This window comes from Tasmannia lanceolata, unplaced genomic scaffold (genome assembly GCF_043159265.1).
Source record: "Tasmannia lanceolata isolate RefF3 unplaced genomic scaffold, GAP_Taslan_0.1 ptg000044l, whole genome shotgun sequence".
Lineage (NCBI taxonomy): Eukaryota > Viridiplantae > Streptophyta > Magnoliopsida > Canellales > Winteraceae > Tasmannia > Tasmannia lanceolata.
The window spans coordinates 21,054,481-21,070,794 of record NW_027518721.1 but is presented as its reverse complement, the minus strand read 5'-3'; the positions used below and the strand labels follow the sequence as shown (position 1 = coordinate 21,070,794).

The 16,314-nt window shown below is 39.2% G+C and overlaps 1 protein-coding gene across 3 annotated transcripts in view; it reads right to left on the bottom strand.

Moving 5' to 3' along the window:
- Positions 1–9,857, bottom strand: part of LOC143863997 (P-loop containing nucleoside triphosphate hydrolases superfamily protein) — a 35,089-nt gene extending 25,232 nt beyond the window's left edge. The window contains exons 1-8 of one of the 3 annotated variants that reach the window (XM_077374807.1): positions 9,658–9,857; positions 8,770–8,882; positions 8,551–8,677; positions 8,336–8,434; positions 8,173–8,241; positions 7,584–7,718; positions 7,169–7,237; positions 229–284 (exon numbers count right to left, since the gene is read on the bottom strand). In XM_077374807.1, coding sequence (XP_077230922.1) covers positions 229–284; positions 7,169–7,237; positions 7,584–7,718; positions 8,173–8,241; positions 8,336–8,434; positions 8,551–8,677; positions 8,770–8,882; positions 9,658–9,765 — 776 coding nt within the window. In that variant the 5' untranslated portion in view covers positions 9,766–9,857. The remainder of the gene's footprint in view (positions 1–228; positions 285–7,168; positions 7,238–7,583; positions 7,719–8,172; positions 8,242–8,335; positions 8,435–8,550; positions 8,678–8,769; positions 8,883–9,657) is intronic. The other 2 variants (XM_077374808.1, XM_077374809.1) reach the window with 2 other exon arrangements.
- Between the last annotated feature and the right edge of the window lie 6,457 nt (positions 9,858–16,314).

The window sequence follows — 16,314 nt, the reverse complement described above, 5'->3', positions numbered from 1 at the left end:
AAGCCAGCATAATCAATCACTGTTGCGGAGACATTTAGGCCTTTAAGATTATGACAACCGCTTGTGAAGTCCCCAACCGATTATTGGACCGAAATTTGCACTAAACTTGAGTCCAATAATTGGTTGGGGACTCCACAATTGGTTGTCATAATCTAAAACAAACAGGCCCTTAATACAGCAAGCTCCAAGAAAGAAGCTGCAAACCAATCTTCATACTGTTACACTCACTTTTCTATTTGTGGTTCGTTTCCATGAAAAGCATAAGTTGCATGTCCATTTGGTGACTGTTCAAAAGCCAAACATCCTAATTACAAGAGGAAATTGATGTTGAAATATTAAGTCAAGAATGAAGCAGGCAATGTGCATAGAAAAATGAATAAAAAATCAAATAGTATATACACATAAATTTGGAGTCCATGAGAAGTTAAGAGAAATAAATGTGTATTGCTTATAACAAACGTGGTTATAAATTGCAAAACATAAGTTCAGAAAAAAAAAAACATCGAAAGGAAAATCAGTCTTTAGTCTTTACATTACTTATAGAATAATGAGGTCACCTATTACATTTAAATAAGAGATTGTCTTTTCTTTTTCAACGTAAGTGACCCAAAATAAAGGTTTTATAGTTAATGTTAAAGACGTCTTTGTGAGGCACTACATATATCAGTAGCCCTCAAGGGTCCCAAAAATGCAATAATTTAAGTGGATCGGTCTAGGTGAGAAGTGAGTAAGAAAATAAAACTGAAAAGATAGCTATTATTGACGTGTAAAGGCATCCTAGGAGTAGAACAGCAATAATGCCACTAATAATGAGGATTTGCAAGTTCTGAGCGTAGGATTACAAAGGCAAAAGGAATGTTCCGTTCGGCCTTATTAGCTAAAAAATGGGGTTTAAACTCAAGGGTTCTCTACGAATAAAGAGCAGTTGTGGATTAAGATTCTGAATGCCAGAAAAAATGGAAAAGACACCATATTGCTTTAGGTGGATGGAATTCCTTAGCAACCTCCATTTGTAATAGCTTGAAAGAAGAGTTCATTACCCTCCCAAGAGGGTCCAGATTTGAAATTGGTAATGGCAAAACTGCAAAAGAATATTTCTTATGGCCCCATAAGTAGTGGGTGAGACGTCTTTTGCCTGGAGGTTCCCAAACTTTTTTAAAATATCTATCAAACCCCCATAGCACAAATAACACAGCGGATTTGTTGAGCTTTATTTTTTGTTCTGTTTCTGTTTCTGTAATAGAACAACACTAATGCCACGAATAATGAGGATTTGCGAGGTACGCAGGATCACAAAGGCAAAAGGAATGTTCCGTTCCTCTTTATTAGATAAAAACAGTGTTTAAACTCCAGGTTCTCTATGAATACCGAAGAGTTGTGGATTAAAATTCTAAATGACCAAAAAAAACAGAAAAGACCCTAACTTGCTTTAGGTGGATGGAATTCCTATTCAGCCTCCATTAGGAATAGCCAAAGAGCTTGATAGGAGAGTTCATTGCCCTCCAGATTTGAAATTGGTGATGGAAAATTGGAGTCTCACTCATCCCTATCTAACACTTCACTCGCATCATCAAATCTCCAAGCGTAGCTTGCCCCCTCTTTCATCAATTAAATAACATAGAATCACTTCGGTTAGACCTTTGATTGTATACTTCCTTGATGTATTTTTGGTTTGCTGAATTTTTCCTTCGTGTTTGGCTTGTCTCTGGCCATCTCTTAGTTATCAATTCCGTTCCGTTCCGGCCGGAACGCACCGGAATTCCGGTTCCGGTCCGGATTCCGGAACCGAATGCCTATATTTTTTGTTCCGGTCCTGATTCCGGTCCGGTCCGGTCATTCCGGCCAAAACTCCGGCGGAATCCGGAATTCCGGCCGGAATGAGCGAAACCCCCTATTCCGGCCGGAATGGGGTTGGAAAGTTGGAAAATTTTTAAAAATTCAAAAACAATCCAAAAAATTACAGAAATGCCCTTATGGCTGTTGAGGAGTGTATTTTACATATTTACCCTCGTTTTATGACGGTGGGGGTGCTGTTTGGAGGGCTATTTTCGTCTTTTTGAAAAAAATTAGAAAAAAATTCAAAAAATTCCAAAAAATTCCCCTCGCCGGAGTGGGACAAAAATTCCAAAAAATTTACCATACCCACTGGATTTTTTTCATATTTTTAACTTTTTTTTTTAAAAAAAAAATACCCCTCGCCGGAGCGGAACGAAACGGCTGAAACACTGAAACGTTCCGTTCCAGTAGCCAAAACGGAACGGCGACCGTAACGGAATTTATAACTAAGGGCCATCTCGTTTTGTTGGCCTTTGCCCTGTTTTTTAATGAAGAGTTTCAATTCAAATTGACTTAGTCAATTTGAGCTGGGTAGATCCTTTCACCTACTTCATGAAAATTTTCTAAAGAATTCATTAGCCGACCCCAACTAGTTTAGGACAAAGGCTTAGTTGAGTTGAGTTGAGTTGAGCTGAGCTGAGATGCAATTCAAAAAAAGGATCCTATGGAATATCTAAAAGGAGAAAATTGCTCAAGCAGTTCCAAGAATATAATCAGCAAGAAGCTATACCCAAAATCACTGTGGATGTGTCTAAAAAAACACCAAAGCAGCCTTGCCTAAAACAGGTTCATACAAGCAATTTCATTAACAACTGTATTGGTTTCAAGAATTTTACTCAATTTTGCAAAGTTAAAGCATTTTAAGTCACTCCAAAAAGTTAGAAAAAGCTTTTGATGGCAACTCTTAGGTGGTCCATATTCAAGGGAAAAAAAACTTAAAATTAGGTATGGAGTGAAGGTCATAAATAACTTAGGGAGTGTTTGGATTCAATATTTTTTTTCTTTTGTTTTTTTTTTTGAATGGTTTTCTTTTGATTTTTTTAACCCAAAATAATAAATAAATAATGGCAGCTTGTTGGACTCAAAATTTTACAACAAGGGCAAAATAGTAAAATCCCTAATTAAATTAAGGAGAGAGAGAGAGAGAATGAGTGGTTATGCATTACGCTATCCCTAAAGTAAAAAGGGATAAATATAAAAAGTTAAATCCCTAAATTTTATGAAATAAAAATGACTCGTAAAAAGATAAGGGAGTCACCCACTTTTCAAAAAGGAGTTACATAACTCCACACGAAAAGGGAAGTGGAGATAGTAAAGTTGAGAGAAAAAGGGGTGAGGTGGCAATTGCTAACCACTTCAAGAGAGTTCAATAAATAGACTGAAGATCCTTTCGGAAAGGCATCGGATCTTCTGGGAAGAAAGCTACGCGAAAGGAGAAACGGAAGGAAAAGAGAGAAATGTGAGAAAAGAGTTGGGGCTAACAGTTTCTTTTTTTCTCTCTTTCTTTTTGCAGATTTCCTTCAGGGAAGAAGACCTTTCTCCCTTTAAAGTGTCTTCCAAGGACTTCCTAAAGGGAGGAAGATGATGAAGATTCCCTTTAAAGTCTCTTCCAGGGACTCTCTAAAGGGAGGAAGATGATGAAGACTCCCTTTAAAGTCTCTCCCTGGATGATGACGACTCCCTTTAGAGTCTCTTCTAGGGACTTCCTATAGAGAGAAAGGTGACAAAGACGATGGTTTTCCCCCAAAAAGATAAAAATTGCGGTTTCCCCAAAAGAAAGAAGGCTTTTCTATTTCAAGAGAAGATGATAAAGACTTCCTTTAAAGTCTCTTCCAAGGACTTTCTAAAGGGAGAAAGACGATAAAGATGACGCTTCCCCAAAGTAAAAATGAAGAAAGTTTGAGAAGACGAAATTTCTTCCGAGAAGATCTGTCAACAAAAAATCAATTCTTTCTAGAGAATAATTAATTAAAAATTGTATTTAGATAGGGAACCTCTTGATGGATAATCAGATGTATTTTCTTTCTTCAAGAAATGTAATTAACGGGCAATAAAGCAGAGAGTGTACGATCCCTACCAAAATTAATAAAACCTCTTCTCGCAAGAGGGAAATTTGATCTCAACATGGTTTATGCGTGTGATTTCCGTTTTCATGCAAAATTTTGCTCGCTTGCTTACTTCTTTAGAAAATCCCATCGGCTTCTCGACAACCGGAAAGGCTTTCAACGTACCTTGCCCCCTTAAAGAGCTTGAGTAAAGAACGGAACCACGTCAGAAAAGAAGAGTGTCTGACTCTATTGGTCACAGTTCCCTGCTGTTGCGGCTGGTGCTCGTTTGCTCGCGCGTGAACCAACCCAACAAACAAGGAAAGGATGCTCTGATTCCGGATGGAGTTCTATATGAGGATCATCTAGAGATCGTTGAAAGAACAATACATAGATGCACAAGTTAGAACTAGTATTTTTGCTTTCGAAGTCTCTGAATCATAAATGAATTGCATCGGGATATCAATCAGTAGTCTGTTAAGCAAGATACGGCTTATCAGCCTACTCGTTTACCGTAACGGAACAAGAATGATCTTTGATCCGCCAAGAACTTGAACAGAAAACAGAATTTATTTCTAAAAGAAATGAAGTGGCTAATTCCAAGAAAGAAGTATTTTTTTTTCACGAGGTAGAGCTGACTTTTTATGAGCACGAATTGCATTTCTGTTTGCTGGACAACACAGATTTTGTGAACCAGGCGTAACGGACTCCCCTAGATGAAGCAAACATAGGGTTATCAAATTGGTTTGACACTTCTCCTTCAAAGAATTGAACTTCTTTTGCTTTGTAATTAGTCTAGCCAACATAGGGTTATCTGTAATTAGTCTAGCCCGAGGCCCTCCAAAAAAGGTGGGGAATCCGGTTTCTCATGGATTTATTGTTGCTGCACTCTTTTTCTTGGCAGGAACGAGTTACGATGAATACGTCTTGTTCATCTCGACACAACGGGCTCAAGCAATGTAGTCCCTCCTCTCCACTTTTGTTTTAAACCAAAAAAAAAAAAACACTACGTCACAAAAAACATATCAACAATACACCATTGCGGAATTATTTTTCAAATTCCATTCGACAGATCATCTCTCCCCCCCCCCCCACCCGGGGCCCCAGGCTCGTAGCTGATATTGTTTAGTCCCTTTCTCTCTCCACTCTCGCATCATCTCTGCCTCGTCTCTCTCAATCACCATTTTTCTCATCGCAATCAAGGCAAGAGAAAACAAATCATAGAATTAAATAAAATTAAAATTAAAAATTTTACATATTCCCACCCCTCGCATTAGCCATTCCACCCACCCACATTTTTTCACCTTTCTCTCACTTCAACGACTTAGGCAGTGCCTTCTTTCTCTCTCCACTCTCACGCCATCTCTGCCCCATCTCTCTAATTGTGGACCAGGTAAATTACTTACTCAAAAAACACATAAAATTTTTAGGAATATACAATTTGTCATCTAAACAGTGTAAAACTGCAATCCTATAAAATATAGGATGTCACCCAAACAAAGAAAAACCTAATTCAGGGAACACTTTTCATTGTTTTAACCTTTCAAATTTGAAACTTTCAGCGAAAGAAAAAACAGCACACCCAAAAGCCCCCCCTAATGGATTGTCCTCTTGCCTTTAGAAGACCAGCATATCAAGTCCATCCAGTTGATATGGAAAATTTGACGTTATGCAACAGATTAAAATTCCTCAAAAGACTTCCACTATGAATAGGTGATTTAGTGGCTAAACAAGTATACCTTCCTTCTCGGAGATTTCTATCTAGATTTCGTGGATTGAAATTTTTAAGAGCCTATTATCTAGGTCTGATGTTGGCTGCATTCCCCGCATACATACGGAAGGTATTTGAAGACAGATTGCTTAGCAAAGCATGGACTTAGATGTGATATTTTAAAGTTCTAGTCATATATGTGAGATGTTTAGAGTAGGTTTTGTAGTACACAGGATAAAAGGTTGCAGTTGTCATTAAGGTGTGTATCAACAGCTTAGGATCATGCAATCACAGTCCGACTAGTAGCAATGGACAGAACTAATGGTGAGCCAATCACCATAGAGTACACACATGGACAATGGGACAAAGACAAAACTGTTTTACAGAAACAGTGATAGTGCATCCATGTGTCCATAATCATTCTTGCAAATAAAATTTATTTTCACCTTTCCAAATATCTATGCTTGTGACTGAGAATGTGTGTGTGTGTGTGTGTGTGTGTGTGTGTGTGTGTGACAAATTTTGTGGACCACTTATGCATCTATCCATCATATCAACATCCTCTGGGAAAAGATGAACCTTGAGAACTGTGACAAAATTTCCGCAAAAATGATGCAGGATCACATTTTGATGAATTGAAGGAATGAATGCCTCGTCTAAATAAGAAATATTCTTCCAAATAGAACTTTGTTGACCACGAAGGATAACAAGAGTATTTCAGTGTCTGTGTGTATATTACATATAAACTTTTTTTGCAAAAAAAAAAAATAAGGTGCTCCATTCTCAGCACTAAGAAGTGCACATTCACAATGGGACAAACTATGTTACAGAAAAGTGATAACTCAGCCATGTGTCCATAATTATTCTTGCAAATAAAATTTATTTTCACCTTTCAAATATCTATGCTTGTGACAGTGTATGCTTTTGTGTGTGTGTGTGTGTGTGTGTGTGTGTCAAATTTTGTGGACCACTTACGCATCTATCCATCATATCAGCCTCATCTGGGAAAAGATGAACCCAAAGAACTGTCATAGAATTTCCGCAAAAATGATGCAGGAACAGATTTTGATTAACAAATGGAATATATGCCTCGTCTAAATAAGAAATATTCTTCCAAATAGTACTTTGTCGACCACGAAGGATAACAAGAGTATTTCAGTGTGTGTGTGTGTGTGTTTATTAATATAGTATATTAACACATATCACTTCTTTACAAAAAAATAAGGTGTTCCCTCGTCAGCACTAAGAAAATATCCCTACTCAATTAAGTGTGCTTGAAGGACTGTATTCCTCCGGGCTCTGGAAAACATACAATGAGTTCACCATAAACATGTCAAATCTAGGTCCAAACAATCATTCAACAGAAATTTTCAAGTTGTCTCATATTGAAGCAAACCATAAAATATAAACAAAGAGATTTTCATATATCAGCAGGGCATATTCGGCCACATATTACTACCAAACAATACAACTTTAAAATTAAGGGATTCAATGCGATGAAATAAAAAGTTAGTAGAAAAGAAACAGAGGTTGGGTTAGATGCCAGACCAGAATAGTGTCAGAAAAATCCACAGACCTCACTTCTGCATTTCAACTTATAGTAAGGCTCTCTAAAAGATGAAACAAAGCTGTTGTTGATTCTGATCTGCAGTGTTCCCAACAGAAGAGAATCAGCACTGAAAGGAAATATTTAACTAAGGCCCTGTTTGGATTCCAAGAATTTTCTGTAGAAGTTTGGAAAGGGAAAATATTTTTAAAATTTCCTACCTTTTTTTATACACAAAAAATATAATTTGAACCAACCCTGTTCAATTTTATTTAGAGGGCCTTCAATTTATGATGACATCCCTCTAAATTAACCATAACCATATCATTTCCTTCTAAATTTAGGAAATAAAAAATTCCCAAGAAATATTTTTTCCACCAGAAATGTTTTTCTTGCAATGCAAACAGGGCCCAAGGGAGCAAAGCACCAGACCAGAAATACCAACTTGAGCGTGGTGGAGGTCTGGCTCAATGTGCTTTCTGAACAGTGGAAAGATACTATCAATGAGGTAATCCAGTGAACAAGAATCTCCAATGTCATATCGTACTTTGGAAAGAAGGCTGAAATGAACCCCACCAACCTGAAGCACCAAATGTTTCGGTGAGACGGCATTATGCCAGTCAACAACAAAGTTTTCCATACATATTTGTTTGTGAATTTTACGTATAGTATACTGCCAGTGGTTTAGGCATTAGTTATTTCTTCCCTTGGTTATAATTACCACTTATAGTTATGTTGAAAGCTCTACAAACAAATAGTGAGAAATCCCGAAAGGATTGTAGTTTTTGTCTTGTTATTCAACATGTACTGTATGTAACTGAAGGTTGCTTAGAAATTACGGTCTTTCCTTCACTAAGTTGCAAGTGTAACCAACTGAAAAAGGGTATTTCAATCAGCAGAGTAAAAAATTCAATGAAGACATAATCTAATGGAGAGCTGCAAGAGAGTAAAACCATTGCCCTACTCTACAGTTTTAGCTTCTCCTACATGCACCACTAAGAACGACATAGAAGAGCTACAAAATTTCCACTTACCACTGCAACCCGAATATCTAACAAAGAGCGCAATTTTGAGTGTAGAGCATAAGTCCCATCAACAATTACCTGCGATTGGTGTAAAAGAGTAGCCAAATTCAAACACCAAAATAACATATCACAATAATTATTAATGTAAGACTTGAAACTAGCAATATTTTACCACCCCAGAAGAAGAACTCTTTATTGTCTTTGAACCAACACATCTTTTTTCTTTAAAATCAAACATTGGCATCAGTATATCCTTGCCCTTCATCAAGTCCTGTTTTCAATTGTCAAGTCTCAACATAAGGAAAATCTAACAGAGGTCAACTTTACTCCAGATTGAACCATGAGTCCCTAGACCTTGCTTTTTGAAATAAAAGGATGAAAGGAAACCTCCAAGTTCTGAACTAGATTACTGAAATCTATTGACTCCAAGTCGTTGCCATCGTCAACTCCAACACGGTAGTTCTCCATAGATATAACAACGCAGCCAAGTACAGATGCTACCTTCTCTGCTAAACTTCATTGATATATAAATACATAAGTATTGCACCAATGCAAAAGAAGCCAAATTTCCTCCCAAACAAAAGAACAATTACAAGGTACATATACCTTGTTTTACCAGATCCGCTTGGACCACCTATGCCAACTGTGACAAGCCCATCTTTCTTATCTCGAAGTTCCTGAATAGCTTTCACCAACAAGTAATACCCATGATCAAAGGTCTGCACCACATCAATCATAATTAGACATATTGTACATGTGATGAAAGCTATCACACAGGTGTTGAATAGAACGTCAAGAACATTCAGAAGAAAATAAAAAAACAGTTAAACCGTTGTGGGCTCTGGTCTTTTCTTTTATTAATAACATTCTCATCATTCAAAAAAAAAAAAAAAAAAAATCTTAACTGAATTTCAATAAAGGAATGAGACAGATTCCGTCCCACCAAGTATGTGCATGCAAGATATATGCATAGAGCATAGATAATACTAAACCCTAAACCCTAAAAATATATCAAATTGTTTTAGGGTGCATTTGGCTTCACATACATCTGCACCCTTTTTTTCTAAATTCCCCTAGCTGGATCGTGTAACGGCTACCATGAAGATAATAGAGATTGAAAGAAAAATGCATTTGCTTAGCAGAAGCTTAAGACATTAGGATAAAGGCCACTCCAATAATCGTGTTAAATTTGCATCAGCTTAGGGCTTTTCAACAAAGGTAAAAAATCAACAGTTAAGAGTCAAGGAGAATGAAAGGAATATAGATGAAATCGAAGAGAACAGATGTGAAATACAGTGAAAATAAAGAACTAGATTTAGAAGAGAAAGCTTCATGAAATTGAGCACTGTAAACAATCAATCTATAGAATTCATAACAGTAGGGATAGGGAAAACCCTACAAGAATTAGATTGAGAAATTTGAGACGAATGAAACGTAACCCTAAAAAGAGATTAGATTGAGATTGAGAGGGGGGGGTGTTAGTGGAGAACTTACAACGTGGAGAGGGAGGGATTGGAGGATTGAAGAAGAGGAGGTGGAGGGTTGATTATAGTAATCTCGACCTCCTTCTTCGAATACTCGCTGAAGAACATCGTCCTCCATGGCCACAGCTCTGGTTGTAGCGAGGGACAATGGAGGGGGGGAGCCGAATAAAAAGGAAACGTGAAGAGAGAGAGAAGGTGGGAGGCTCCCCGGGAAAAATACGAGATTTTTTATTTATATCATGGGGAAATGATAAATTCGCGCCGCCGGATGATTCGCACCTCTTGTAACGTGAATTGTGGCAGATTTTAACGCTTTTTGACGTTTGACAAGGGCGCGAATCATCCTCAGTGGGTGCGAATTTATTGATTTTAGGACCAATTACCAATGGGGAACAAACATTAGGTAAAATTATCAACAGGACCCATGCTTTTCAAAAATTATCAATGGGGGACAAAAGAGGTCTTGTCAGTAAAAGTTGCACGAAAATGCCCTTTGGCATTTACAACACGTTTTGACCTTGGTTTTTCCTTCTTCCCTCTTCTTTTACTTTTCCATTATCACCTCTTTTTTTTTTACCCTACCAGTCATCTTCCTCCTTGTTCAGCCACCATTGTTGTTGGCAAATCTTGAAAACTTGAATGTTGAGTTCTTACCATCTATCCCTTTGTATTTATGTTTTGTTTTTCTTTTTTTTTTTAGGGTTTTGTACTAATTTTCATTCATCTGTTTCTGATTTATCTTGTTTAGGGTTTAAGCTATTTTTTTTAGGGTGAGTTCTGGAGATAATGCATGGATGGCTTCACTCACTATTTTTGAAGACAAGTGGTTGTATAAGAAAAAGTTCATGTAATACATGAATGGATGGCTACACATTTTTGGATTTACTTTTATTTTTATTTTTTATTTTTTGTAATACACAAATTGGGATGTAATACATGAAGCACATTTAATGAAAACAACATCAATTTCTTTTGTTATTTCTATCCTGAGCAGAATTGTAATGCCATTAGAAGAGTTGCTATAGGCTGGGGGTTTTGTAGCAGAAGGGGTTTATCAACTCTCTGGAAGGGGGTTAGCAACTCTCAAAAGTAGGGTTACCAATTTCCAAATGGGCTTATCAACTGCCTGAAAATTGGCCGAGAGTACTGGAGTTTTCGAAGAGGGTTTTCAAGTCTCTAGGAATGGGGTTATCTAGTATAAAAAATGAGGTTACCAATTTCCGAATGGGCTTATCAAGTGCTTGAAAATTGGCCGAGAGTACTGGAATTTTCGAAGAGGATTTTCAAGTCTCTAGGAATGGGGTTATCTAGTATAAAAAATGGGGTTACTAATTTTCGAATGGGGTGATCAAGTCCCTCAAAATTAGCCAAGGGTACTAGAGTCTTGGAAGGGGGTTTTCAAGTCTCTGGGATTGGGGTTATCTAGTATCAAAAATGTGGTTACCAATTTCTTAATGGGCTTATCAAGTCCTTGAAAATTGGCCGAGGGTACTGGAGTTTTGGAAGGGGGTTTTCAAGTCTCTAGTTTTGTCCCCCATTGGTAATTGTCCCTTGTTTTTATTATGTGTGGCCTTATTATAAAGTACGGCTTGGCTCACAGCATAGGATATTAGGATGATAGAGGGGGGCCTGTCGCTGGGAAAAATACGAGATTTTATATTATGTGTGGCCGTATATAAAGTATGGTTTTGTTCACAGCATAGGATAATCCAAACCGTCCATTTAGCTTGAGATGTGCTCATGCCTTTCTAGTTTCAACTTGTAGGGACATTTGTCCCCATTACCTTTGTGGATTTGACAGCTTTTATGACCAGGTTTATGACCTGGTGAGCCAGGTCATAAAAGATGCAAAATCAAATATCCCCAAATCTGTTGGACCCTCAAGGCGACCGTGGGATGACACCCTGCTATCTAGGCCTTTCAATATTGCCCTCACAGTATGAGCAATGGCGTGGGATACCACTTGATTTGGGTGAAGACCCGAAACCAAGTAGTACCCACACAGATCTAAGGATCCGATGGAGACTAATGCGTAAATAGGTTGTGCCCAACAATCATTTCCATAGGATGATCCTGAACCCCCAATCCACTCTCCTCCACACACACCCCATCTATTACAGATCTATAGGTTGGGAAGGTTAGGAACATTTTATGGAAATGGTTTTCGGGGCACGGTATATGTGGCCGAATAAATGGATGGTTTGGATCATCCTATTATGTGGGCAGTATCGTACTTTTTGAAAAAAATATGTGCTTATACGAACATATATCATATAAAATCTTCTAGTTAGGGACTTCGTTTCAAAAATAAAGATTTAAATGACTAAAGTACCCTTTGTTTAGGGTTAAATTTTCAAATTTTAATGCCAACCCATCTAAACCCTATCAAATTAATGCGAACTTAACTAAGCCTGACACACAGTCGACCCACACCAGAAACACTGACCTGAGTCCTTGTTTTGTACTGTCAGAGGCATTTTGGTCATTGTAGTAACAACGATTTCTCTTATCCGTTGCGACCCCAACGAAACCCTAGATTCGACTAATAACCCTAAGTTGAATGGAGCCTCCTGATCCAAACAAAACCCCCTCCACTTTCCACAGGAGATTAGAAGGAGAAGGATGACCGGTACAAAAAACCCCATCAGAGAACTTTTATAACTTCGTGGGAGATCTTCGCGAAAACTTTCTGAGAACAAAAGCCCTTCAGAAGGATGGTTCACCTGATCCAACCCCTAAAATCTGCAAGGAAGACAGGATCCACTCTTCCCCTGCTCCCAATTTTTTTGAAAATTCTAATAACCTCCAAAAGATACCTTCATCGCATAGGTTCCCTTGGCACTCCTCGATGCCCCATTCCCCAATATATGGTGGATCCCCCTTCTCCAAAGCCTTAATCTCGAAAACCGCCTCTCGAAATCCATGTCTGAAACCCATTTTCAAAAAGGAACTCGAAACCACAAAATCTTTCCAAAACCTCTTAAACCAGCTAGTACCGTTTCAGCAGCCAAAAAACCCACTCCCATCAAGAACAAAACCTATGCTCAGATTGATAAACTCATCGCAGAGGAATCCCCCCCCCCCCAACCAGCCCCCCTAGTCAACCATTTTCTTCCTTTTTCACTTCTTGGGTCAGATCTTTTGCCTTCTTCTCCTCCTCAGGCGGCGAACCCTGACTCACCGCCTGGGCCTGAAAACTCACCCCAAATCATCTTCAACTCATCTACTGACCCAAAGAGTAAAGCGGCCAACTCAATGCCCTTGTGCTCCCTCAGGAAATGACAAAATCACCCTCACCCCCTCAAACTAGCTTGAAAATTTCCCGCCCCTTGTCGATGGAATCCAAATTTCTAATACCCCCGTCAGTCTACTATTGACACCCCCCTCCCTCCGCTCCTCCCCGCCCCGCCCCGCCCTCTGATCCTAAAGGAAACCCCTGGAAAAACATTTTCATCAAAGCAAAGCCTTCACCATCAACCAAACTGAGAAGAGCCTTTCCTGAGGAGCCTGGACACACAAAGACCTCCATCGCTTTGTACATGGAAGAAGTCAGAAATGGCAGTAACAAATGGGACCACTGCCTCGTCGGATTTCTTCCTGGGAAGAAGGCCATTCATTTAGAATCTCCAAGAAAACCTGCAAAGGAAATGGAACCTTAAGGGTAACTTACAGATCTCCACGTTAAGAAATGACTTCTTTCTCTTCCGATTTAGCTGCGGGGAAGATTGTGATCAAATTCTCGAAATGGGAGGACACACTTATGCCAATAGACCCCTCAACCTCCGTCGATGGTCTCCGGGAATACCTCTTGAAAAACCTGAACTATCTACCATTCCTATTTGGGTAATACTGCCTGGCCTCCCCTTACAGTACTGGAACAATGAAGGTATTAGCAAAATTGGAAGCGTGATTGGAAATCCCCTCTACATGGATTCCAAAACGGCGGATGAAACCAGGTTAAATTTTGCAAGGATTTGTGTAGAAATCGAAGCTGGGGACCCTCTACCAAATTCTATAGAAATTCATCCTCCCTTAGGGGTGGCAACCCAGTTATTTGAATATGAATGGAAACCTCAGTCTTGCAATCTCTGCAAGATTTTCAACCACTCAACTAATAAATGCCCTTTTCAGCAAAGTCCAATCCCAAACCTGCCTAGGAATGGAGACCCATTTCTCGAAAAGAACCTCCTAAAGCTCCCTCTGCCCCTTCCTCTGAGCCTGATCTTATCCAGGATCCTTCCATCCCTGCCTCTTCCCCTAAACCCCATTCCCCGCCAAGAAATGAGTCAAATCTCTCCATTGTAACAACCCAAACCCCATTCAACATCCTCAATTCAGTTGACACTGAAGAAAACAATTTAGATTTAATTTCAGAGGATGAAAATGTTAGTGCCACCTCTGCAATCCTCAGGAATAACCGGTCCTTGGGACTAGATGGTCCCATTATTCCCAACTCCTTAGATCTTCATTCTTCCCCTGGTCCCTTAACTGAACCAATCGAAAAATCCCTCCCCCCTTTTGATTATGAACTGAAGGATACCCTCCCTGCATCCTCTCCCCCTATCCCCGATAAACCAATTCAACTTTTTGATCTCCCTTCCTCCTCTCATGCTGATCACACATGATCAGCCCAAAACTCCCACATGCAAAATCTTCATGATTAAGCTTGGGACCTGGAACATAAGAGGGCTTGGAACCAAAAATAAGAGAAAAGACATAAGAGATATTATCCGTAAAGAAAATCTCCCATTTCTCAGCATCCTAGAAACTCATGCTCCTATTCACAAAATCCCATAAGACATGGCAGAAATGTGTTGCAGTTGGAATATCTCAACTAATCATAACAGCTTTGATAGAGGCAGAATTTGGATCATTTGGAACCCAAATTTGGTGCAGGTAAGAATTCTCCAGGAAGCTGATCAGTTTATGCACTGTGAGGTCAAATTTCTTCAAACTAATACCACCCTCCTTGTTACCTCTGTCTATTCTCTAAACAGAGGAAGTGAAAGGAGAGTTCTATGGAATTATCTATCTCTCATTGCTAGAAGTGTCTCTCTCCTATGGATCCTTATGGGAGACTTCAATATCATAAGATTCGCCTATGAATTCTTGGGGGAAACTGGTCCCACGGCTCGGGATATGGAAGACTTCAACTCCTGGATTGATGAATGCTCCGTCTCTGATTTTCGATCTTTTGGGCAAACTCTATCTTGGAATAACCAATCGAATGAGGATAATTGGAAGTTCATAAGGCTAGATAGAGTCCTTGTTACCGAAGATTGGCTTTATCAATACCCCTCCTCCTTTGCATCTTACCTTCACCCCTGGGCTATCTGATCACACCCCTATTACAATCCAGTTAAACCAATCCCCTCAAACCCCTAAAACTCCTTTCAAATTCTTCTCCCATGTGGCTTGAAGACCTCTCTGTGTTTGAAGTCGTGGCGAGAGCATGGAACAAAGAGATCGATGGATCGCCTCTATTCATTGTAGTCAAAAAGCTCAATGAAGTGAAAGATAGTCTAAAATTTTGGAATCGTGAGGTTTTTGGCAGAATAGACATTGACGCTCCTCGGTTGAGACTGCAACTTGAATCCATTCAAGAAAAGATTGCAATCCCTTAAGGATCAGCCGTTGAGAGATGAAGAAGTCTGGATCAAAGATGAATATATTAGGATTGCTAGAAAGGAGGAGGCTTTCTACAGGCAGAAATCTCGTTCCCAGTGGCTGAACCTTGGGGACTCGAACATTGCTTTCTTCCATGCGGCCATGAAAGCCCGAAAAAACCAAAACTGCATACAAGGCACAGTTACTGCTGAAGGGACCATTTCAACTAATCCTGACGAGATAGCAAAATCTATGGTTGAGTTCTTCTATTCCCTTCTCAACAAGGAGGAATCATCCTAGCCAGTCCATCCCAGCATTCCCGATCCGACCAGAACGCTCTCGGAAGCTGACTCTCAGTGGCTTACCAGGAATTTTTCTGTTGACGAAATTTGGGATGTCATCAAAAGCTCCGATGGGAACAAGTCTCCAGGCCCTGATGGATTCAATGGGTGCTTCTTCCAAGCATTCTGGTACTTAATTGGTCCTGACATTGTTAAAGCAATTCAATATTTCTTCCAAAAAGGTAAGATCTTACCTCAACTAAATGCCACCTTTATAGCTCTCTTGCCCAAAACCTCTGATGCTAGCTCCCCAGAAAAATGCAGGCCCATATCTCTCTGCAACTTCTTGTATAACCCATCCACATCCATTTCACATGTCCGATGTGGGACTATTGCTTTTGTGTGGAACCCCAACAATAGAGTTTGATGGTTAGTGGTTAAGATTAACCATTAATTTGTTCTGAAATATTCCGTGCTTGAAGTCTTGTTTATTTCAGCTTTCCTAAGATTCGAAGATTCGTGATTTTTAGGTGATAAGGTTTGAAAGCAAAACCAGACCCACTTATTTCTTACACCCCAAGACAAGAGAGGAGGTTTTTTTGCACCTCTCCTTTCCTTGACATGTGGCCATTTTTCTTTATTTTTTGCTTGTCTTCTTTTGTTAGCATGTGGCCATTTTTTCCTATCTGTTTTTTTCTCCCACTCGAAACTATTTCGTCTCTCTCTCATCACTCAAAACTTACTTAAGATCGTGCTGGGCAAAAATTCGCTTAATTCTC